Genomic DNA, 25,464 nt, shown 5'->3' with positions numbered 1-25,464 from the left:
AATAAATTCCGTATTGTTATTTGTTTCTCTCGATATTAATTCGCTTTCCCTGGTATGCTAATGAATATTTTCCTTTCTCATTTATCTCTTCCTCTGCCTTGTTAAAAATCCACGTTTTTCCTCCGTAGCACACTGTTCTTATTATTGTTTTTTACAGATGTAGCTTCGCCTCTTTACCAAATTCTTTTTAAACTTAACGTATTCCGATTGTTTACTTCCCTTCGTAATCCTTGCTTTTAAATTTTCTCTCTCGTCAACGTAGTCCAATTTTTAACTTGTTCTTAGCCCGAACTTATCACACGTTACTGTAAAGGTAAAGGTCATATTTCTTTTAATATTCATAAAAAATTATCTTTCACGACAGACAAAGCTCGAGAATAAAAATAAAATAAGAGTTTAGTCTAATGGTGTTTTAGGGATTGTGAATTTTTTTTTTGTAGATAGATACCAACAATATACATTCGCATGCAGGAAGCTTTATACCTCGATTAAATGGAGCTTATGTGTTAAATTATGTTATTTATTTCTTTAAAACCATTCTTTTCACATTTTATATCATTTCTACTTATTTTATTTTTCTTTTCAAGCAACTGCCGTTATGGATCCAAAATCAGAAATTATGAAGCTCCGCAAATGGTTATAAATTCATTTGACGAGAATTTAGTGGCGAAAATTGAAATGAAAACTTCAATTAACTGTGATTTAAACTGTTTTTTACTAGAATGTCTTAGAATGATTTTTTTTTAAATATAATACAAACAGATTTGTAAATGTTTTATTTATTATTCACTTCAATGCTTTCTAAATTGTTAATATCATCATGTATTTCTGTGTTTACTTTTCCGAACAAATAAACAAAATGCAACTAAAGTTTATTTATCGAAGAAAAATAGTCAACCAAAACAATGATCAGTTCTTGATCAGTACGTGAACGTCCAGGGCGAAACGCGGCGCAGCATCGTTATTGGTCATAATCAGTGGCACACCACAAATAAAAATCCACGTGCATCGTTGAAAAAGCCGTTAGATTAGGTGTAGTACAGAAACGGCATCGTATTATCGTACTGCAGTGAGATTGTTTATATTTATTTGTTGCTTAATTGTTTTAAACTATTTTCTACTTCAACAGTATCAATACTCTCTACTGTTTCAATGTTTCAACAGTTCATCTTCGGTCTCTGAAGACGATAAACGTGTGTTATTGTAAGGGTCGGTATATATAAATTATGTTCCTCAAAATATGATCTTCAATACAACTTTCGCTGCAACCTTATTGTGCATCTATATCAGAGGTGTTTCCTACATTTACTGATCTCAGTTCTCAGAAGTTAGATCTTTGCTACTTGTGAGAATGCAAGTAATTTTTTTGGACGTATTAGAACTGCCACCCTTCCAAAAAGGCCAGGTTTAATCAATCCCCTGTTCACTGTAGAAGTACTTAAAGGCATATCTCTAAATTCATTGATCTGTGCTATCGATCACGTTTACTGATCAATAAAATACATTTATCTTCAGGGGTTGTCGGTCATGCCGGCGGTTTTTTCAAATAGATCTTTATTGACTGTCTTGAAAAAGGAAAAACTATCAACAGCGAGAATTATGTCAATAAAATCAAGCAAAAACGGCCGTATTAGACTAAGAAGAATTCGTTGTTTCATCAAGACATTGCACCAGCTCAAACGTCCGTTATTGCAACGGCCAAAATTAATGAATCAAAGTTTGAATTGCTACCTCACGCACCCTATTCTCCAGATTTAGCCCCCTCGGAGTATTTTCCGTTCCAACACTTGAAAAAATAGCTCGGTGGATTGAATTACAGTAGGAAGTAGTAGAAAATCGACTTAGTACCAGTACTCGCGATTATCAGACTCATTGGAACCTTCTAAAAATATCAAAAATGGCCATTTCATCTCCATCATTAACCAAGAATCAAGTGAAAGTTGATTTATCATTTAATTAGACGCATTGACTCCTGCGATGGAAAATTGATCAACAACTCGAACATGAAACATCAATGGTCAAAGGATAATTACCAGAATCCGTTGCAAGGAGAATCTATTCGAGCAGAAAGTCTTGTGTGGAATTATGAAGATTTAGTGTACTTCGACGTTCTAGAAGGTCGATATATCAATGCCAAGGTATATCAGGGTCATCTGATGTGAATTTATGAGATTTTATCATAGAAATATTCAGGTTTAGATGAACGAAAGCAGATTGTCTTTCAAGAAGACGATGCTAAACCACATAATGTGAAAGTAGCGTGAATCGAATAACATTGAACTCCTACCACATCCAGAATTTAGTCAGGACCTAGTACTATCAGATTACTATTTACTCAGATCCACGGCGACATTCTTGTTTGGGGAAAAATCTAAAGGAGTGTTAAGAATACATAGTGAATATTAGAAATTTCTGAGACATCCTATATGGAATAAATCTTCAGTTTTCCTTCACTATATTTTGTAGACTTTCTAGTTGATTGGTCACTGTTTAAACAGTTATTAGTTTAGTATTAATTCTGATTTCGATTTCAAACTATATCAGTTTTACGAGATAAAATTGTAAAATACATTAAATACTCACTCATAAAAAACTGTAGTCGATTTTTCTTGGTAAAATCACAACTATTACAAAATCATCTTCTACAAACACAAAAAACGGCCGTAGAGTAAAAAGATAAACGCGTTTAACAAATGATTTTGTTTTTCTTATCTCCGAATATCCACGTGTTTCGTGATAGAGGGAGTGAAATGTAGATAAGAGACTGTGTTGTATCCCGTGTCGTCACGACGGCGATACTGACGGCGTCGGTCGCCGGGCATCCGGCGGATCAGCTGTTACGGAGTGTTCTCTGGGTTATATTGGGAAATCCTGGGTGCGCTATGTACTGTATATTTTCTATGACGATGGGCGGTACACATTTCGCGAATCTCTACCAAGTATTCAGTTGCAGTTAAAGGTTTATATGAGCGTTTGGCTCCCTCATTTAAGAGCAGGACCATATTTTCCGGATAACTACTTTTTTATAGATGAAACGTTGAATGATTACTCGCCTCACAAGTTTTTTGAGAAATGCGGGCTATAAGATTTTATGAGAAGAGAAAACAACGACCGACGACGAATGCTGTACGTTGACTTCCTTTGCACACAACGTCCATAAATACTACTCTATCTACTCTAAAAAAAAAACACGTGAAAACCACTTATCGCTCGATGAGCATTACAGCGCTAAGTGCGATTAAAAAAAAGCCCTTGGAGGTGAAAAAATCCACACTGACGACGAGGAAGAGAAGTTTGTGCACACGTGACTGTCCGAGCTGCCCAAGCATCAAAAAGCTTCGGGAGACGTGACAAAAATGTGTAACTAGTACCTAGAAAACCTGTAAATTTTTGTAAATATTATAAATAAATGTTCTAGAGGGTCTCGATCATATTTGAACCGTCCTAGTACTTGACTTGACATCGATATAATTTTATTAATCAATAGACCACCTACAATATGAATATCGAGATAAAAACCTATTTTAACCATAAAAAATATTTTTTTTTAGTTATTATATTCCAAAAATATGTAGTAGCAATCAATTAAATTATTCCTAATTGTATTAGAATTACTAAAATTTTGTTTGTTTTAGTCAATTTGTTAAAGTTGTTTTTTATCGAATTGATGACCTTTTAATCTATTTCGTAAATACTGAGAAGTCTGTCCTATCCGTCTCGATAATTAAAAGATATTCGATATATAATATTACCTATTTTGTTTTTGTACAATTTATATTTCAACATTAAAACTTGACCTGTCACATTATTTTTTATAAATTACTAAAATAAGAAAATAAACATTTTTACGATGGTATATTTTGGTATGCCACGACACTACAGGAGTTAGATCTGGCAATACTGCATTTTTAATTACTATTAGGCCCTATTTTTCAGTTACAGTTATATAAATGAGACGTATGATCCATTATCAAGCGATTGAGGTTTCGGAAACGCAATAATGAATTTAAATTTCTTCTTCATGTGAAACAATTATTACCACATACGTTAAACGAATTCCAAGAAGTATCTTTGTAAAATAGTAACCACCACCCTATTCACATGATTAGGTTAAGTGTGATTTCTTGTTATTTTTTAACCCAAAGAGTCATTTGCGTGGTGAATTAATTTCAAAATATAACTAGTTTCAAGTTTCTAAATTTTGGAAGTTCACAACATAAATAAAATCATTTTCTTAACAAGAATTTCGGTTTTCTCGTATCTCAAAATATATAGCTTTCCCCTCGTATTCTCTAAGCTGTAAGGATTCGAGTTGAGCTTATTCATACAAAATTTAAACACTGAAATCCTGCTACTGGAAAATTATAGTCCTATACTGGATACTAAGTATATGTACATTAAATTTTAAGTGTTTATATATTTCAAGCAGATAACCAGTTTTACATTGCTATGTATAAGGGATTGTTAATATTTAAGGCGCAAAGTTTTCATGATTAATGACATATCTTTGTAAAAAACAAAAAGCTTCTTCAATCATAAATATATTACCATTAATTATACATAGTCATGATAAAGTAATACAACGTGCAACATTCATTTTTGAAAAAATTTGAAAAAAACTAGGAGAATTAATGAATCCAAAATAAACTTGCTTTACAATTTAAGAAAAAAAACTTTATAATTATAAGTGTTAAAACTACCTAGTAGTTACCTAATAAGAAAATCTGTTTTATCAATTTTTTCAATTATTTCAAAACAATTTATCTCAGTGTCATATCAATTATCGAAATACCTATCCTACAGTTCTAAACAAAGTATTTTGTTGCTTTTAGTAATGTTCTTCAATTTTGGAAATAACTTTCGCACTCTTAGCTGATATCATAGAAACAAAAACAAAAAAAGTCATTAGACGATAAATCGGGTGGAAACGGACATTAATTCGATGTTTTTCTCTTTCAAATATTCATTTTTTTCTGCTTTATGGAAGCTGATATGCGGAATTTATTTTTTCCACACCTAAATGTACATGCAAAATCAATTGTTTTATTCTAAGAGACTATTATCAGACTGTAAATCACAAGCTGATCATGTTACGCAAGGCATCGATTTTTTCCGGAATGACAATCGATTTTGGCCGACCTTCTCGAGATTCAACAGTCTTCTCTGTTGGTGTTTCATGCTGCACGAAACGATTCTATTAATTGTTGCTGAGTAAGACTTTTTTAAAATAATAAAAAAAACCAACGTGAGCCTTCACGGTTGATTTCCATTTTAGAATAAACTTGCATTTAAATGTTCACTGTTCAATAACTCACTCAATCAATTTTTAAATTGCCACTGGCTTCGCAATAAGGAACATCAATGTTCCGAAATACAGTGATGCCATAACTTATTAACCTATCGTTCGATTGCAAAAACTCAATTGAAAGAGAAGGGATGGAAATTTTAATAATGGTAGATTATAGCCATAGGCTTCAAAGTCATGAAGAAACATTTATTTTGAAAGACCTCCAGCTGCTTTAAGCAGATTAATCAGAATTATTAGGAAATTTAATGAAACGAGGGATGCTTCGAAATCTGAAAGACCAGAAATTTTGCTGTCACTCGGAGACAACCCCCACTACAACAGAAATTGCTTTGCAACAAAAATTTCATCAGTGGTTTGTAGTTTACACCCATAGCCTGAAAAAAAATATTTTTTGGGGAAATCTTTCACAGAAATGCACTAGTTCACACATGAGTTATTGCAATGGCCAAATTTGCATCCTATTCACCAGATTTAGCCACCTTGGATTATTTTCTGTTCCCAGACTTGAAAAAACAGCTCGGTTGGCAAAGATTTTTCAACAATAAGAGGTGATGTCCGCAATTAATGGCTATTTTGAGAAGTTTGACGACTTTTATTATAAAATCTTATATGAACATCGCTGGAATAAATTGTATGGAGCTGATAGAGATTACGTTTGAAAATAAATATTTTTTTTAATATTTTCCTTTTTAGACTGTTACTTATGGGACAATCTTCGTATTAAGTTTTAATTTGGTCCTTAAAATTTCTGTTTATTTGAAAGTAAATGAATTAATTAATATATGAGATTTTTTTCTCAATATCTTAGTGCTTATTTTGACAAAATGATTTGCATATATTTATATTTGCATTTCTCTAGAACTGAAGTATGATCATTATATGTTTTCGTTGTCCGATATCTAATTTTCAATAATCGAAATATAAAATTTTGAGTACCAATTTCAAACTTAAGTATTTTTGTTGGCTATCAACATATATTTCGGGGGCGTAGATATAATCATCGCACAGTTTGATACCTACGTAAATCAACCAATTTTAAATAAGAAATGATAACAAAAATCTCCCCATTCATTCGCTTGCCAATAAATTCAAGACGAGCGTACATCTGTTCATAAAAAAATTGAAATCAGTCGGTAGCAATAATTAATTTCCAACTCGCTTTAACAATTTTCTGCATAGCAGCAAAATATTGAGAAAGCAACATGTTTTAAAAGAATCTCATGTCTATTTATGTTTCCGTTGTCTCAAAACAACGAAAGCTGAACTGACACGAATATAAGTAGCGTCGAATAAATAATTTACTTTCAAGTACACACTACATGTAATAAGTTCATATAATACGCGTTTTTGATAGTTTTTCCTTTTTCATAGTCAATGAAAATTATCCCACCCACAAATTCTTGGAAAAAATTTGGAATTTTCCATAAACCACAGATACAAAAAGTCTCCAAATTCGTAAAAAAATGTTCAAAAATAGAAACAATATTCAGTAAAATACCAAATTATCAGAAAAACATGATAAAGTTCCACCAAATTTTAGGAAAAATCATACAAAAATCGTAAAACTTCCAGAAGTTTCAAAAATATGCTCAAAATTCAAGAAAGGTTCAATAAGTCCCCAAATTCTAGAACAAAGATGAAATTTTCCAAAAACTCACAAAAATGTTCTAGAAAAACTACAAATTGTTTGAAACATTTTCCTAGAAATCGCCTGAGATTGTTCAGAATACCATCAAATTTTCAAGAAAACTCAAACTATTCCAAAAATTGTCATGGCAATGACCTAAGTTCTAAAAAACTCCTATAAAATTATCAAATTTCTGAAAAAAAGTCTCTAAATTTCCAAACCCGCTAATATATTTTCAAACCATCCAGAAAGTCAATAAATTTTCAGAGAAAAAACATAAAATTAAATTTTCTAAGAACTCACAAAGTTCTTGAGAAAATATTTCAATTTTTCGGAAAAATCCATAAAAATTCCAACATCTATCCTTAAAATAGCTCAAGTTCTAAAAAAAAGTTAAAAATTTCAAGAAAATCCCATAAAATTATACTTTCGAAAAATAAAACAATATATTTTCCCAAATCCATACAGTCTCCAAAATTAAAAACAAAATCATCAAAATTTCTGAAAATATCCAGCATATCGCCATATTTTCAAAGAAAAAACATGAAATTTTCCAAAAATCATACAATAATAGTAAAACTTCCAAAAGTTTGAAAAAAATACTCAAAATCCGAGAAAGGTCCAAAAAGACAGCATATTCTCGAAAAGACATAAAATTCTCCAAAAACTCACAAACAGTTTCTGGAATAAGTACAAAGTTTTTTAAAAATTGTCCTAGAAATCGCCTATATTCGGAGATTGTTCAGAATATCATCAAATTTTCAAGAAAACCCTAAAATATTCCAAAAATTGCCATGGCAATGAACCAAGTTCCAAAAAACCCCTAAAAATTATCAAATTTCTCAAAAAATATTTCAATTTTTCGAGTAAATCCATAAAAATTCCAACAATTATCTTGAAAATTCGGAAAAAAGCTGAAACTTTCAAGAATATCCCATAAAATTATAGTTTCGAAAAACAAAACAATAAATTTCCCCTAATCCATACAGTCTCCAAATTTTAAAAAATAATGATCAAAATTTCCGATAATATCCAGAAAATCGCCAAATTTCCACGGAAAAAACATGAAATTTTCCTTTTATATTCAAAAAATTTTCGAAAAATTTTCAAATTGTCCAAAAATCTCTCAATTGTAAAGAGCATTTGTATAACCTCAAAATTTGCAGGTAGCTCACAAAAACTAACTTATTGATTGTTTTATTTCTATTTATCAACAAATTGTAACGAAATTCATTGATAAATTCATCATTTTTCATAAGAAATCTGTAAAAAAACTTTCAATTTCAAATTTGAATTACTATCAATAATTTTTAATTCTTGATAAGCAAAAAATATTTATTGTTTTTTTTAAATGTACTTTTCAATGTTAATATGCAAAAATACTATTGATCATTTTCCAAAAAGACTTGTTCTTGAATGTTTTGCAGAATCCAGAAAAAAAAATAATATACAGGTGTTCAGGCATTCAAAATAAGAAAGTTGGTATTACCACTGGCACATGATATACCCTCTATTCGTCTCTAATGAAGTTCAAATGTCATTACGTGATATTAACTATGCATTTTTCAAATTGAATTTGATATTAATTAAATTATGAACGAACCAAGGATATTACCAGCAACAGAAGCTCTTGAACCATAAAAAGAAAAAACTTTGCAATTGGACAACTGCCAATTTGGATGCTGTTCAGACAATTGTGCTCAAGGACTTCGAAAATAAGCTCGAGTGTTTCCATAAAACACACCAAACAATCTAAATATAGCTATCAATACCCTTCGTCGTCGAGAGAATAAAAAAAAATGTTTAACAAAGTTTATGGACACATTGAGCTGAAGATTTTCGGGAAGTGCGACTTGACATTTGGACGTATTAGCGCGAGATTCGGCGCATGATTTTCAAATTCGTGGTATAAATAGATGATTTGTAAATAGACCACGCAGTTTGACGTAAATATTTTGTGGTGCAATTGCTAATTTTTCAATCACGTACTAGGGGTACGAAAAAAAGTTTTCATTTTTCAAAAGTGTCTCAAGTGCTTCTTTATCGCTTTCAGAAGTATAAGAGGTAAGTTCAAACTGTTCTTCGTTCCAAATACACGCAAATTTCAAAATATTCTTAATCAAGCTTAATTACATTTATTAAAATGATTAATTTAAAACGCAATTTTGAATAATTATGCTTGCGAGTGGTAATATTTTTTTGCTTAAAATTTCCACAACCCAAGTTAAAAGATTTGATAATAAATTTTGATTGTTGTTCTTAATACAAATAATTTTTATCTTTTTTTAGTATAAATAATAATATTAACAATCAAAACAGAGTGCAAACATCATAATATAAAACACCTTATGTACTATTTTTTTCTTCCCAATAGATATTAAAATATTTTAATAGAATCGAGGGTATTAACCCCTTAACCATTTGAGATTTCAGGGGATGCGTCTGATATACTATTTACACAGCCCCCCCTCTTAAAAAAATCGAAATATACAAGGTGGTGCGTTTTAAAATTAACAACTTATATTTATTCTTGTAATTGTGATACTGTTTACAGAGGACAGGCAGCGCAATAATAAAAAAATAGATTGTGAAGTCATAAGTGCTACTATATAAAATAAAATTGTATGAAAGGAACCTTGTAATAGGATAATGATTCGGAAATTCTTATTGTTAAATATAAAAAAAGAGAAATCTATTTGTGATAAGAACAATTTTTACAAATATGAATCGATATACGACTCCAATTCCTTCCAATTCCAGAGCATTATCCTGCACTCCATCGCAGTAGGGGTATTGGAACAAATTCTTCTTGCCCACCCTTTGCAAGTAGCGCTCAAAATACCCATGTCCATATAGAAATAGTGTGAAGTAATATCCAACTTTCTATCCAAGGTTGCTTGCTTGGTTTTAATCGTTTCGTCGACCTTCCTCTTCGATATTGTTCCCAAAAATTGCCATTCCTCTATCGAGTTCTATCTTCTTGTGCCATTCACACTCCAAATATCTCTGCTCTCCTCACGTATATTGTTTTTCTTTTCAAAAACAAGTTGTTTTACTGAAAGAACTCTTGCAATCACCATCACGGTTGGTTACAAGTCCGTCCTAAAAACTGAAACAACTCTCAATGTCGCTCTTTTGGTACTTCCGCATTTTCCCACTCTCTGCACTACAAAAAAGTACTTTGCTCATCAGCAACGGCTTCTTACTCGCACCTCCTGCTATCAATTCAATTCTGTGCTATATCTGTGATATCATACACCAGGTTTCGGCTTCTTAAGTAGCTGTCCAAAATTTCAAACTCATCAGAAGATACCTGGGCGCTTAGGAATTGAGTATTCCACAACATATTGCCGAATTGAACGCGTTCTTAACGTCCAAGCTAATTGAATCCATATTTTCTTCAAACCAAACTCTCTATCTTATGAGCTTCTCCAACAATTTTCCAGTTTTATACTTCATACATGATGGTCGATGTGCTGTTGAGCACAAGGGGCTGTGAATAGAAGACATCTTTTAGCATGCAAGATTTGTATACATCCAACAACCACTTCCAGTATCTCGTTCGGTACGCCATCCGGTCTCGAAGCCTTCTTCTTGCTCAGAAGCTTCGTAGCGCCTTCAAGTTCCTCAATTATGAATAAAAGGATATTTTCTATGTGTGTATAATCGACGACATTTCGTGTAAGGTGAATTGGAAACTTTGTTTGCTATAAAAACTGAATGGAATAGTATGTAGTATTGGATGAAAGTAAAAAATTTTTCCTTGTAGTAGATCTGCAGTATTTTCTGTATATTAGCAGGGAGGGGAATGCATTTGGTCTGATAATACAGAATATTTGATACCAACATCAATTTGGAGACTAAAGACGAAAATTTGATATAAAATATTTTTGTATTTTCTAAAATTTCGAATAATATATTTTGTTACAAAAAACAACATTGACTCAATAATTTATATAAAATGGATTCACAATTCATTATCCATTATTAATTATTCTTTAATATCATCTTAATCCTTGTTTTCCCCTTGGTATCTTTATTTATTTTGTCTAACTCCTCCTCGATCTTCCTGTCTTGTTTTTGTGAGTTTATGCTTCATATATCTCTCTTCAATTTTGTTTTATCTTCCATTGTGATTCCTTATTTTGACATATCTCGTTTCATTATATATTTTTCTTAAGATACATTATTTCAGTACTTTGTACTTTTCTTTTTTTAATCTATTTTTTTGGATAGAAACTATGTCTTAATATCGTTGAATAATCTCTAATCCTCTCGTATATTTCTTATTCCAATCTTGTGTTAAGTCATTCCAAGATATTCAATACTTTTAACCTGCTGGATTTTTCTAGTTTTATCTTATATATCTTCTGTTTTCGACTTATTATCATCGTCTTATTTATGTATTCGTTTATATATTTTCATTATTTATAGATTGTCATTGTATATTTTAAAGTTTGAGTTCAAAGTTTTTTTATTTTCTGCCAAAATTTATGCCCACTCTTTACTAACTTGAAGCATAGTGTTATAGATTTAAACTCGACCTGCTTCAGCTGATATTTTTATTTATCTAGTTAAATAACGGATTTATATATTATTTCTTTAACACCCCGTATATGAATATATTAAATTTGGGTTTAAAAACAATTGTTTATAAAGTATAGATCCAAGTATATTGTTCATTTTCCCAATAGTAAATTTAGTATTCGAATAATTTTTTTTACAATAACGAAGTTTAAAAAAAAAAGGAAATTGTTCATATTATGTTTTCAGAAGTAGAATGAAAGATTTCCGATTTTAATACGTATCAATACAATCTACTACATATCTAAAAATAAATCAAAATAAAAACACAACTGTGAATTTATTGTTTTGACTGAGCCGCGAATATTTAAAAAATAGGACAACAAACACGAGTGTTTTTTGTTTCCTTGAGGTGATAAACAACTGTCTATTTATACCTTCAATAATTTATTATGTGAAGAATGTTCGTATATTTATTATTGATACTGGAAATACCGTAAGAAGATTTCATTCTTATTTAAATGTGAAAGAATGATGTAATCGAATATCTCTCTTGAATAGCTTCCTGTCCTTAAATATTTAACTGTATCAATTGACACCTTTACAAATAATCAAATAATGTTGCTGAATCTGGTTCTATTGTTAGAAAAGTCTTATACAAACATATAAAAGTATCTATAACCTTCAAGATTTCATGGAAATCTTGAGGACAAGGATTTTGAAGTATTGAGTCTGTTTATTCATATTGTTCCATTCACAACAAAGATTGAGCCATAGTTCATTTATTATATTTTGAGCAAACTATGAGATGTTTCCCTTAGATACTCATTTTTCATATTTCACCATAATACAAAGATATATATCTTGCCAGAGGGATACTCTTCAAAACTTTAGAAAAAATCAAATATCTTTCCAAATCCTCCGCGAAGAATCAAATATATTTTCAAATCCTCCACGAAAAAACTGAATTTACCTAGTCCTACTCTAATAGGGGCTATCAATACTGAGGAGACGGTTTTTCATGCTTGCTTTATGTGTGGTTACATTCTTGGAGAGACGTTAGAGTTAGCTTCATTGTTGAGAAGACCCAGCTTAGAAGTTAAATCCCATCAGTCACCCATCCTTCATTATGAAAACAAATATTGATTCTTACATCAAAACGGAGCTGCTTACTAAGTTCCTTCTGTATGCTATCCATAATCTAACAGGAAAGATATAAGGTATGAATAGAAGCATTATATGCTTTTCTTATCACGTTAAGGCACTCTATCCATCAGAAATTGGCAAAACAAGCAGTGGAACCGATTAAGATAGCTTTAACCATGGTTAGTCGCGTTATCAACAACAACTACACAACTGGGAGACGAATACTTATCGATAGTGATCGATCAACTGCTTACAGAGCTAACCAAGACAAGATATGAAGTCTGCGGATAGGCTGATTACCTAACGATTACAGTGCAGAGTAAACATCAGAATAATCAAATGCAATCTGTCTTAACAATCGTCCAGAGCTAATGTATTAAGATCTAAGCATAAATCTCTTAAAGACTCTTAGAATAAACGAAGTTTAACTAGCCAGAAGTAGTCAGATATTGAAATTTCGAGGTGACCTTCGACCAGAGGCTAACATGCAAGCTGTAAATCATAAAGCACGAAACGCTTTATATAACTGCTGTACAATGGTGGGAGGTCTAAGGTCCAAAATCCATGGTGCCACCAATCATGAACATGGTGGGAACACAAAAACCAAAATTGAGAAACCACCCTATATAAGTTGTATAGGACAACACGCACGTCACGATCATGTTTACAACAGCATTACAAGTCAAAGGATTCAAAGTAAAAGAGAATCCTAAATTACTGTTTTCATTTAGACTCACAAACTTTATACATAGGACAGACATCTTAGTAGTTAGAAAATAGATTTGAAGCATTAACAAACAATGAGATTCAATCACTAAAATTCATTAATTCTTGTGACGGATTCAAAGAATCCTAAATTACCGTTTTCTTTTAGACTCACAAACTTTATACATAGGGCAGACATCTTAGTAGTTAGAAAATAGATTTGAAGCATTAACAAACAATGAGATTCAATCACTAAAATTCATTAATTCTTGTGACGGATTCAAAGAATCCTAAATTACCGTTTTCTTTTAGACTCACAAACTTTATACATAGGGCAGACATCTTAATATTTAGAAAATAGATTAGAAGCATAAACAAACAATGAACTTCACTCACGAAAATTCATTAACTCTTGAGACGGATTCAAAGAAAAAGAGAATCTTAAATTACTGTTTCCTATTAGACTTACAAACTTTATACATAGGACAGACATCTTAGTATTAAGAAAATAGATTAGAAGTATTAACAAACAATGAGATTCAATCACGAAAATTCAATAATTCTTGAGACGGATTCAAAGAAAAAGAGAATCTTAAATTACTGTTTTCTTTTAGACTTACAAACTTTATACATAGGACAGACATCTTAGTATTAAGAAAATAGATTAGAAGCATAAACAAACAATGAACTTCAATCACGAAAATTCATTAACTCTTGAGACGGATTCAAAGAAAAAGAGAATCTTAAATTACTGTTTCCTATTAGACTCACAAACTTTATACATAGGACAGACATCTTAGTAGTTAGAAAATAGATTAGAAGCATAAACAAACAATGAGCTTCAATCACGAAAATTCATTAATTCTTGAGACGGATTCAAAGAAAAAGAGAATTTTTATAACTGATTAACATACATTGGAACGAGAAAATTGACAATGATAAACAAGATCTGAAGAATTTAAGTTTAATAACAACTGAAAAAATAAGAAAAAAAATTTTTGTCTTTACATCAGATTTCTATTTTGTTATTCATGTTGTAGATGATCTATTAATCAATATAATTTTGTCAATGTCAAATAATATTTTTATAAAGACCACAATTTGTGACAAAATTATAGGTAATAGTAATATAAATCCATAGTATGCAGCATGAACGGAATTAAATATTATTATTAAAATAGAAATCGTTTACTTAGTAGAAGACACTTTACAGTAAATACGCCCTCAAATTATTGAGGAATGGGGGAAAAGATTATATCGATTTGATTTCAATTAGCAAGTGATTGTGCATTTTTTTGCATTGTAAAATATTGAGCCTTTAATTCTGAAGGTGGAGTAGGTAATTAAAGATTTTGGAGAATCGTGCTTACGAAGATATACAGTTCTACAGTAAAGTCGTGGTGCATCATCTTGTTAGAAAAAATCATTATCTACTGATTTCGTTTGATCACCAATACATATGAGTGATGAAGTTGATTTTCTTCATGATTAAATGAGTTCGCTGCTGTTCTTGCACATCCAATTTTCAAAATACGTTTTAATTTTCATTTTTATGATCTTATTTTAAATATGGTGTAAATATTAGAAAACAAAGCATAGTTAAATTCCTTCGTGGAATCACAACAAAGGCTTTTGTTTTCGAATGTTGTAGATTACGAATATACGATGTCGAGAGACGCAAATATTTTATAAATACATGTACAAAACAAACTATTTATAAGGTTAACTGGAATCAGGATATATTTATATATACAAACATTATGCTAACATTTTAAAAATAGATCTCTTGTATAAGTAGTGAGGATATTTAAATCGTTTACTGTATTGATATCCAGTACTAATACGAACAATATATAGGATAATTAAGGGTAAAGGTGTGGTTTCAAAAAAAAACTGATAAGATAAATGCAGTCAAAACATAAAACTATAATTTGTAAATAACAAATTACGTTTTTAGACGACGCCATCTGGAAGTTGTTCGTTCTCTATTTATTTACATACCGAAAGTTGCGTTTTTAGTGTTCCATGTTGTGAAAGTGACAGTTCCGTACTACCAAACACTTTCGGGACGCTCTGGAGTGACACTGGAGTGACTCTAGCCACTTCAATGTTCAAACTCGGTTCGCGGGTTGACCCGCGTTGGAATTCTCCAAATTCTAACCGTTTAGGCTCCCACTTTAAAGCTGTTATAAAGAGAGAGACGATTCCGTGGTCTCAATCTGCCTACTCCATACCTTTTTTGGTTGATTCTAATGCTTACTCCTTGGAATTTCACCAAAGAAATGGAAAGCATCAAGAGCATCATGTACAGTAATTCTATCACTGCGAGTCTTGAGCTAACCATTAGCTTCATGTTTTGCTTGACAAATAATATTTTTCTAAGTTGTGAGAGCAAACGATAAACTTTTTAATACTGTTGGCATGTTGAACGTCACAATGATTTTATAAATAGAAAAACGTAACGTTCACTGGGGCGTGTTTCGTGAATTAGTTTAGATCCCAATGCTTTTGTTTTAGCTTAGAAACCAGCAATAAGTGTACTAAAAAATTTCTTCAAAAAAAAAAAATGCCGAGAAACCGTAGAATGTTGTTCAATATAGTTTCACATAACAGTAACTACTTTCTAACAAAAACTTATGTAAGTATTAAATTGTGATACGAGCTGCGATAAATATAAGAACCAGGACCGGGTTTAACACAGATCAGATCAAAATTAACGCGTCGTTAATAAATTTTACGTAGTTACAAAATTTCAATTTGCTTCGATGTATGTACGATAATTAATTTTAAATATAGTTTGTAGTAAAAAACAATTAAAATAGTGGCAATTATCTACTTTAGGCTGCACATGCCCGATTTTCTTGAAATTTTAGTTTGTTATGCAGTTTTTTATGCTGAAAAAGAATATTTTTGAATAGGTTTGAACATTGGAAAATGTACATTATCTTAAATAGTTGATATTTTGAAAATACTTGATATTGGAGAGGATTAGGGGCGCGGGGGCGGTTTGTTGAACATTTAGACTATCTTTTAACATACCGCCCCCGCTTCCAATCCTCTCCAACCTTAATCATAATAAATTACGACTAATGTAGTGACACAAATCAATTTTTAACAATAATCATTTATTTACACGTACAAATAATCATCAATTTCGATTGGAAATATTCGTGACATTTCTTCAATAAATGCTTCAATTCTATTTGAATATGAATAATTTCTTTCAAATAGAAATTCCCAAAATACTGACGATAATGAGTTCTAGTTCTTCCATAACGAGGTATGTTATCACGAATATGTCGCCAAAGTCGCTCAATATTTTGAGTATGAGCCTAATATAATTTAACAAAACCTAACCTAACCTAACCTAACGTATCTAAATTTTCAACCTCGAAAAAGTATGTGAAGGAATAATTTCCGCGCCCTATATTTATATATACATATATTTAATTAATCAGCATAATTTTCTCCACAATATACAAAAATTTCAAGGAAATCGAGCGTATGCAACCTAAACTAAATAATTACCAAAACAATTTTATAATATTGAGCGAAGTGCTTGTGCAAGGTATTGATTCGATCTGTTCGAAGTACTTTGGCTAGACGCTACATCAGGCGAAAATAACAAAGCAAACTGATAATTTTTACAATTAAATTGTATCTAATTGTATACTGATATTTTAGTTTTTATTCGATAGTAACTCCTTAAACATTGATTGATTATACTATGATCAGAATTAATCTAATAATAATACAGAAACAATAATAAATTCCTAATAATTTTGGTACATTACACATTAACACTATGACCTTATTCTTATTACTTTCATTAATGTGAATACTTTCAAATGCTACAAGAATGGACTATAGTTGAACACTGCAAAATTTTCCTTTGTTATTTGGACAAATCCTGTCTAAAATATCTATAACTATAACAAAAAAGATAACGGATTAGCTAAATATATTATTTTGTGATTTTCAGATGCCGACTGAATGTATTACCAACCCTCTTCAGAGGGAATTGGCAGATTCTATAATTCGTATGGTACCTTTGGATGAAATAAGAATTTTATTGGCATGTGGAGCAAAGGTGATATTAAAATGAAAGTACTACCACAGACATTGAGTGAAAATATAAATTATTATTATTAGGTTAATGAACCAGTTACTCAGGGGCTGATGCCATTACATTATGCTGTTTGGCAGAGATACTACGAAGCTACTCAATTATTAGTGACCCGAGGAGGAGACGTAAATGCTACAGATGAATGTGGTTATAGTCCTCTGCATCTATCAGCCGAACATGGGTAAGTTAAAACTTTGGATTTACCATAATTTAGTTTCATAATCACAGCTACCGGTTGTTTCAGTTACACGGAAGTGGTTCGTCTGCTTCTCGCATCCGGTGCAAAAGTCAATTATAGAGAAGATACCGATGAAGAATTTCCGAGAACAACTAAATGCGACGAACCTTTGAGACTTGCAATTAGGAATAAACATATGGATATAGCTAAGATGTTACTTGAACACGGTGCCGATCCTAACAAAAGATATTTCTTCGGTTCCGAAATTAATTTAGTTAATGATTTAGAATTCTTGGAGCTATTATTAACTTTTGGAGCGAACCCGGATAGTAGAGATAGATCCGGACTCACTCCTTTAATGAAAGCTGTCAGACAACCCCAAGTAAGATTTGAGAAACTATTGAGTAAATAGTTCTTATAAAGCTTTACGTCTTATCACCAACTCTTCATCCATTTCACCATCCATTCTGCTCACCGAGCTTCTCCTAGTTTTTTCTCATCTTCTTGTCCTCCTTAGTTTTTGTCGTCTTATGCTCACTGTTTGGTTGAGACCACCCTGCCCAGCATCAAAATAAAAAATGTAAAAATTTGTTTTTAGGGAATGGAAGCCGTTTTATTATTGATAAAATATGGAGCGGATGTCAATGCAATGGCAGATGAAAGACATGACTACAGAACGGTGAGTAAAAATGAGTAAAACGGTAATAAAAAAAAATTGACAAAATTTGCCCAAATTGACCAGAAATCAATTGATTTCGGAGCACTATACTCGGTTAAAATAAATTTGGGAGATGATGGATTTACTGAATACTGTTTACAACACCACGACACCAATATTCACAATTACACTGTCTGAAGCGCGTTTCGATAAGCAAGTTATCGTCTTCAGAGACTGAAGGTAAACAGTTTTTACACCAACACTCACAATTACACTGTCTGAAGTGCGTTTCGATAACCAAGTTATCGTCTTCAGAGACTGAAGGTAAACAGTTTTTACACCAACACTCACAATTACACTGTCTGAAGTGCGTTTCAATAAGCAAGTTATCGTCTTCAGAGACTGAAGGTAAACAGTTTTTACACCAACACTCACAATTAAACTGTCTGAAGTGCGTTTCGATAACCAAGTTATCGTCTTCAGAGACTTAAGTGCTCTATGAGGGTACGTTTTGGAGTTTTGATCTTTTATTCTTAGCTCGAGCACTAGGTCTGCTTTATTACAAAGTAGCTTATTCTACAGAGACCAATTTGGCTTCTAATGATATAAGCGTTTGCGTTTGAAGTAATAGGTTTTTCCAAAAAGCTTTTACATATATGAAGGTGGGGAGTTATGACGATGTTATACAGTCTCGCTTTTTGTTTTCGCTGTCTTAGATTATTCAAAAATGTTTCATTAAATGTGAAGATGGTTCTTAAATATTCATAGGTATCCGAGAGCTCAATTGTGCCTCCTATATATCGAAATTGTGGCTGTAAACCCGTATTAAGATACCTGAGGAAAATCACTCTATTTTAAATTCACTTCCAACTTAATTTTTCACAGTAGGATTCTGAAATCTATGTAGCTCTATATTTAAGCTAAGAAATAGTCAACATCAAAAGAGTTCTGAGCATTAAACTTCTTTATTTCGATACATTAAATAACTGAATATTTTCATTAGGTATTACACTATGCGGTTTTATCGGGAAACTACGAAATTGTGAATTTGATGATAAAACAAGGGGCTAAGTTAAACTACGACGAAGAATATGAACTCGGAAAACCTAGCCCTTTAGATCTGGCAATTTTGAAAGGCGATCTACAGATTATTGAACTTCTTATCCAATCAGGTGAGTGAATGAAAAATTTATAATAGTATTCAAAATTGAACATTATTTTCATCCGGAAAAACAATTTAAAATCGAGGAAAAGTTACTTAGTATTATTTTATAAGGACCCTGTTCCATGGAATTATTGGTGATTATCGGCTTAAAATTGATTACCAGGTAGTGAATACCATTCCATTTACTACATATTCAAGAAAGCACAACTAATACAAGCAATTATAAAGTTATACAAAGGGTATCTCATAAGTAATTTCGGCTTTCATACTGTGTCGATTAAAAGGGAGGGGCCTCCAATTAGTGGAAACTAATAAAACCATATCTTCAAATCACTGGTATATTTTTCAGTTAACAAAACGTCAAAACGTCGGTATGTGAGAAATATCAATATGTCTATCCACATGTATTATGCATAATCTTATATTATTACAAAATATTATGTTGTGATTTACAAAATGAATGTTATAGATACAAAGTTTTGTTACATTATTTCTAACTTTACTCGTTTATTAATCGACTTGAATTACACGTTTTTGATTCATCGTGACTTACCTTACTAATTCTTAACGACCATCTGGTTGAACAATCGTCAAAATATGTGAAAAGTTCTAAGTAAAAAAAATAGGTGAAATAGGAGAGGAAGACACAGCTAATGAGCTAAGGACACAGCGTTGATTTGATCCTTTTATGTGCAGTTTTACAGATATCGACTTTTTCACGTTTTATAGATATCGTTTACCGATAAACTTGAAGATTGTTGTCCATCTGCGTGGGATACTGGAGAAGCTGTAGAAAACATTATACCTCCTAAAGAGAACACTAAAAACTTACTATGTATGGTCTTGCCCTTTGTAGTACTCTTTGTGCTTACAGTTTATTTTCTATTAACTTATTACTTAAACATCTTATTGGTTCATAATTGCTATTATTCTTTTCTGCTCTAACTTTTCATCATTTGCTTTTTTTTCTTTTATTACTATAGTTTATCTGGTAATCAGTATCAATTTATCATAATTTTCAGGCGCTGATGTTAATTGCAGCTCACCAATAATTGGTTCACCACTACATGTCGCTTGTGCCGATAATATTCCAAATAGATACGAAATTATGACTGTGAGTAAAAATAAATAACTTCTTATCTAAGTCCACAATTATTATAACTTAAATTTTATTATTTACAGATGTTACTTCAATCAGGAGCAGATCCAAATCTAAAAGTTTACAACGACGAATTCGACAGAAATTCTCAACTAAGACCTGTATTAGTGGAGTATTTAGCTAGCAACGAACACCCCAGCTTGGATGTAGTACATCTATTACTTCAGTACGGCGCTAGGGTATGTGATAATAATTTGAGCTATCAAATACCAGCAGTATTAAAATTATCTGATCCAAATATTGTCATTCGACTTTTCAGCACATGATGTATTAAGAGGTATCTCATAAATATTCTGATTGATAATATTAGAACTAACAAATACTAAACGATTGTTTTATCTTCCTAAACGTTTTGTCAACTTCTTGACCATCATCATTATCAAACTATTTTGATTGATGTCGTCTATTAAACACCAGTACTAAACATTTATTCATTCTACCCATATAATCGAAGGTGAGAAAGGTGCAGGAAAGAAGTAGCAACGACGGATAATAGAAGGAAAAATATAGAAGAAACATAGTGAAAGGTGAAAACAAAAAAAGAAGAATTAATAATTCTAATTAATAATAAAATGATCTGTAATATTCCACGATGATCTGGAATCTTCCACAATGATGTAGAATACATAAAAATTAGCTACAAAGTTTCTCAATAATCTGAAATCTTCCACAATGATCTGTAAAGTGCCACAATGATCTGGAATCTTCCAAAATGAACTGCAATGTTCCACAACGATCTGGAGTCTTTCACATTGAACTGTAATCGTTCAAAATTGTATTGAATATTTCACACCGATCAGTTATGATAAAAAATTATCTGGAATCGTCCACAACGATTTGTAAAGTGTCACAATGACCTGGAATCTTTCAAAAATGATACTGAAGGTTCCACAATACAATGCAATGTTTCACAATGATCTGGAATCTTCCATAATGATTTGGAATGCTTAAAAATGAACTGCAATGTTACACAAGGATTTGGAATGATTAAAAATTAACTACAAAGTTTCTCAATAATCTGAAATCTCCCACAATGATCTGTAAAGTGCCACAATGATCTGGAATCTTCCAAAATGAACTGCAATGTTCCACAACGATCTGGAGTCTTTCACATAGAACTGTAATCATTCAAAATGATATTGAATATTCCACACTGATCAGTTATGATAAAAAATTATCTGGAATCGTCCACAACGATTTGTAAAGTGTCACAATGACCTGGAATCTTCCAAAAATGATACTGAAGGTTCCACAACGAAATGCAATGTTTCACAATGATCTAGAATCTTCCATAATGATTTGGAATGCTTAAATGAACTGCAATGTTACACAAGGATTTGGAATGTTTAAAAATTAACTACAAAGTTTCTCAATAATCTGAAATCTTCCATAATGATCTGAAATCTTCCAAAATGAACTGCAATGTTCCACATCGATCTGGAGTCTTTCACATCGAACTGTAATCGTTCAAAATGATATTGAATATTCCACACTGATCAGTTATGATAAAAAATTATCTGGAATCGTCCACAACGATTTTTAAAGTGTCACAATGACCTGGAATCTTCCAAAAATGATACTGAAGTTTCCACAATGAACTGCAATGTTCCACAATGATTTGAAATCTTGCAAAATAGTGTCATAAGTGAAAAAATTGGAAAATCTCTTCTATTGTACAATTTGATCTCAAATAATGTCATGCAAATAGTTACTATCAGAGTAACTCTGGCAGTATTTGAGTTGTCATCGGGAAAAACGAAATTATTGAAATTAATTTCAAACGCTTATTACTCGATAGTTTATTTTTTTGATTTATTGATCAACTCATTATAATATCTATACTTTATGTTTCAGGTTGTGATGAAAACTCAATTTAGAGATCCAGACGGAATGCTGAATTGTCTCCAAAATGTCATCTCCGACGATTGCCTTTCAATCTTCTTTCTTCTGTTAGAATCCAGTGAATCTTTCGATCCTTGTATGATAAGAAGAAACAATGTTTTATCTCCGGAACAAAAGGCGGCGCTTTTGAAATTATCCACGTGTCCGTTGAGTTTGAAAAGACAGGTTAGGCTGTACTTGAGGAAACTCTTGGGACCTAAACTGTTGACTATTGTATCAGATTTTGATTTACCGAAATGTTTGACGAAATATTTACTTTTTGACTATAGTTAAAGTGAAAAACAAAAGCTATGGAGTAAAGTTTATTCGTTTTATTGCGTTTTCAGTGACATGAGGCCACTGTTTACGCCATATTTTTATTTATAATACTTATAACAAGCATGTTTTATCTGACTAATGTTAGTTGTCATTTTTTCGAAGAAGTGATTTAAACCAGCTTTATTAATATTATAACAAGTAAAAAGCTGATAAAGTTTTGCTATTTTCATTGATAATTCATATCGTATATAATAAAATGAAGATTCAAATTGGTATCCAAAAGACAAGCCTACATTTTTCAATATGTGTTGATTTTTATATACATTTCAAACATTTTAGACTGTTTTCCCGGCTGTCGTTTAGGTCCAACGAATGGCATTGACGCAGTTTATTTGGCCATTTCGTTGACCTCAACACCTAGATTACCTTTTGTAATCAGCGTGCTTAGGACACAAAAACCTGATGATTTCAACACGTGTAAATATTATTTCATTTACTGGAACCACTCATTCATTCACATGTCTTATTAAATCTACTACAACTTGCAACTCTTCAGAAGTATCTTTGTAACTTTTTGTAATTCTAAACTTATTAACTAGACTTCTTCATAAACTATTTCATAATTATTTTCTCTTTATCATCATTTGGTGAGTTCTTTCTTCTTTTTTCTTTTTAATTGTGTTGGTTCACAGTGGCGGCGCACTTGTAGAGTTCCGAACACTCTCACACAGTTTCTAACACTACTCTTCTTTTTTGTCCACTTAACTTTTTTAAATTTATCATATTTAAAGGTCTTAAGATCCGAAAATAGTATTTGAAATGACGTTATTGTGAAATTAGATGGCTCTTAACTTCAACGTTAGATAAAAACTAATCCTATAACCGAAATATTAACAGTTAGCAATAATAAGAATATTTGATTGATATTAATCCACATTTTCCCCAAATAACCTCAATAATATCCCATATTTTATATTATAATTTGTAATTTCATTCTCTTTAACTCTAATTTTCTAATATATCAATGGAATTACTAAATTAACACACTATTAGTTGCTGAATCATAATATAGTTTATTGATGAAAAAGAATAATAAGTATATTTTCCAAAGCCTTTGGAGGTCAATACTCTTCGTATTTTTTATGTAATAAAACTAACATCCATGCTGTTTAAGTGCTTTTATTTGATATAAGATTTGACGAATATCAAAAACTAACCTTCCATTTTGACAGTTGTCACATACACCCAGTTAAATGTTTCTGTAATGAACATGGAACAGCTAATAAAGAAAATCATTTATAGCTGGAAAAGTATATGAAAATATAAATGACAGAAGACTTTTCATTCCAGCAAGAGCTCCAATTGGAATGGCTTTCTCTGTTTCGGCTGGTATTCACATTATATATTTATAGAAAAATTATTAAAAATATACATTAGGGAAGTTACATCGTAACGTAGGTGGTCGATTGGTAGCATTGATTCATGTTTGACATTTGACTTTGGGATTTAAATCATTTGATTTAAAAGTTACTTGAGACCTAATTTTACAAGTGAAGTTTGAACCACAAACGTCGGATTAAACTACACATAGTTTTTTTCAAGTTTTATAGATGACGTTTACTGACAAACTTGGGTTCTGGAGGTAGTTTAAACTTCATTTTAACATGAAACGGGGGATCCCAATGTATTTTTTTCATATTGTTTCCATTTTTACAATATTATTAGGAGATTTGGTGAAATGAAGATTTGCACTTTATATTTGATGAGCTCGACGATGATGATGAACAAATGTGACAACTGACAGAATGTCAAAATGTAACTGTTATTCAGGGGCACCAACCCACTACAGCGTTTAGTTATGTACTTTCTAGTAGTACGAGGTATTAAAAAAACAATCTCATTCATTTTGTGATCTAATTATTTATCTAACTCACTAACATAAACATTTGCTTACTTACTAACAGTGGCCAATGTACAAGATTGTTTTACAATATTTCAAGCAAGTGAAAATATTTAAAACTGAATCTTGTATAATTTTCCCTTCTTACCACAATCAAATTTTTTCAAAGAAACCCATGAAAATCGTTAGCTGTATAACAGTAGTCTCAATACAAATAAGGCGTGAAAAATCTATTATAGGTAAATGATAAACATTTGACATATCGAAACCAAAAACTTGAAAATTAATTTGTGTTGAAAAAGTGTTGAAAAAAAGAAATTGTCCCTCATATTTTAGCTTGACCACTCTGAGTCTTCAGAGTCTTTCAAACTTTGAGTATACATGAAAAAACGAATTTATTGGTTAGGCAACCGTTAATACGTCTTCCTCTACTGAACCCTTTCGAAACTATCCACACAAAGATCAGATTCAATTCTGGATCATCTATATAGTCTTAGATCGATATGGAAACCAATTTTATGAATTTATTTCCAAAAATATCAGCTGAGTATATTGTGGTATGAAGTAGTGATGTCTCTTGAAAATGTAGCTTTCTTTTCTGTAGATATTTCATTATATCTATTTTAGAAAGTGAATTTCGTGATAGTTTTGCAAATTTAGTGATTCCGAGAAAAGTATTGAGTTTAGAATTAAATCTAATGCCTTTACTTATTATCTTCTATGAAGTTTTGTATATTTTATCACTGTATCCATTTGTATATTTGTACCTAATAAATTTATCAATAAATTAGTTTGGATTTTATTTTCT

General features: G+C 31.3%; 2 protein-coding genes across 5 annotated transcripts in view; one reads left to right on the top strand and one right to left on the bottom strand.

Moving 5' to 3' along the window:
• LOC130901620 (receptor-type tyrosine-protein phosphatase T) overlaps window positions 1–2,873 on the bottom strand; it is a 53,354-nt gene extending 50,481 nt beyond the window's left edge. For 2 of the 3 annotated variants that reach the window (XM_057813109.1, XM_057813110.1), the window contains exon 1: window positions 2,584–2,873. The gene's annotated coding sequence lies outside the window, so the exon portion shown is untranslated. The remainder of the gene's footprint in view (window positions 1–2,583) is intronic. The other variant, XM_057813111.1, reaches the window with a different exon arrangement.
• Window positions 2,874–8,684: 5,811 nt separating this feature from the next.
• Window positions 8,685–25,446, top strand: LOC130901619 (ankyrin-3-like). 2 transcript variants are annotated; one of them, XM_057813108.1, is made up of 9 exons: window positions 8,685–8,999; window positions 17,293–17,400; window positions 17,463–17,617; window positions 17,681–17,996; window positions 18,213–18,293; window positions 19,276–19,444; window positions 20,460–20,551; window positions 20,620–20,775; window positions 22,451–25,446. In XM_057813108.1, exons 2-9 carry the CDS (start codon window positions 17,293–17,295, stop codon window positions 22,769–22,771), a joined length of 1,398 nt encoding a protein of 465 aa, XP_057669091.1. In that variant the 5' UTR covers window positions 8,685–8,999; the 3' UTR covers window positions 22,772–25,446. The 2 variants fall into 2 exon arrangements, with proteins under 2 accessions (XP_057669091.1, XP_057669090.1); XM_057813107.1 differs by lacking the exon at window positions 8,685–8,999 and adding an exon at window positions 15,096–15,948.
• Window positions 25,447–25,464: the final 18 nt, after the last annotated feature.

Source organism: Diorhabda carinulata, chromosome X, assembly GCF_026250575.1.
Source record: "Diorhabda carinulata isolate Delta chromosome X, icDioCari1.1, whole genome shotgun sequence".
Taxonomy (NCBI): domain Eukaryota; kingdom Metazoa; phylum Arthropoda; class Insecta; order Coleoptera; family Chrysomelidae; genus Diorhabda; species Diorhabda carinulata.
The sequence above is the reverse complement of the archived record's forward strand: the minus strand, read 5'-3'. Positions and strand labels throughout refer to the sequence as shown.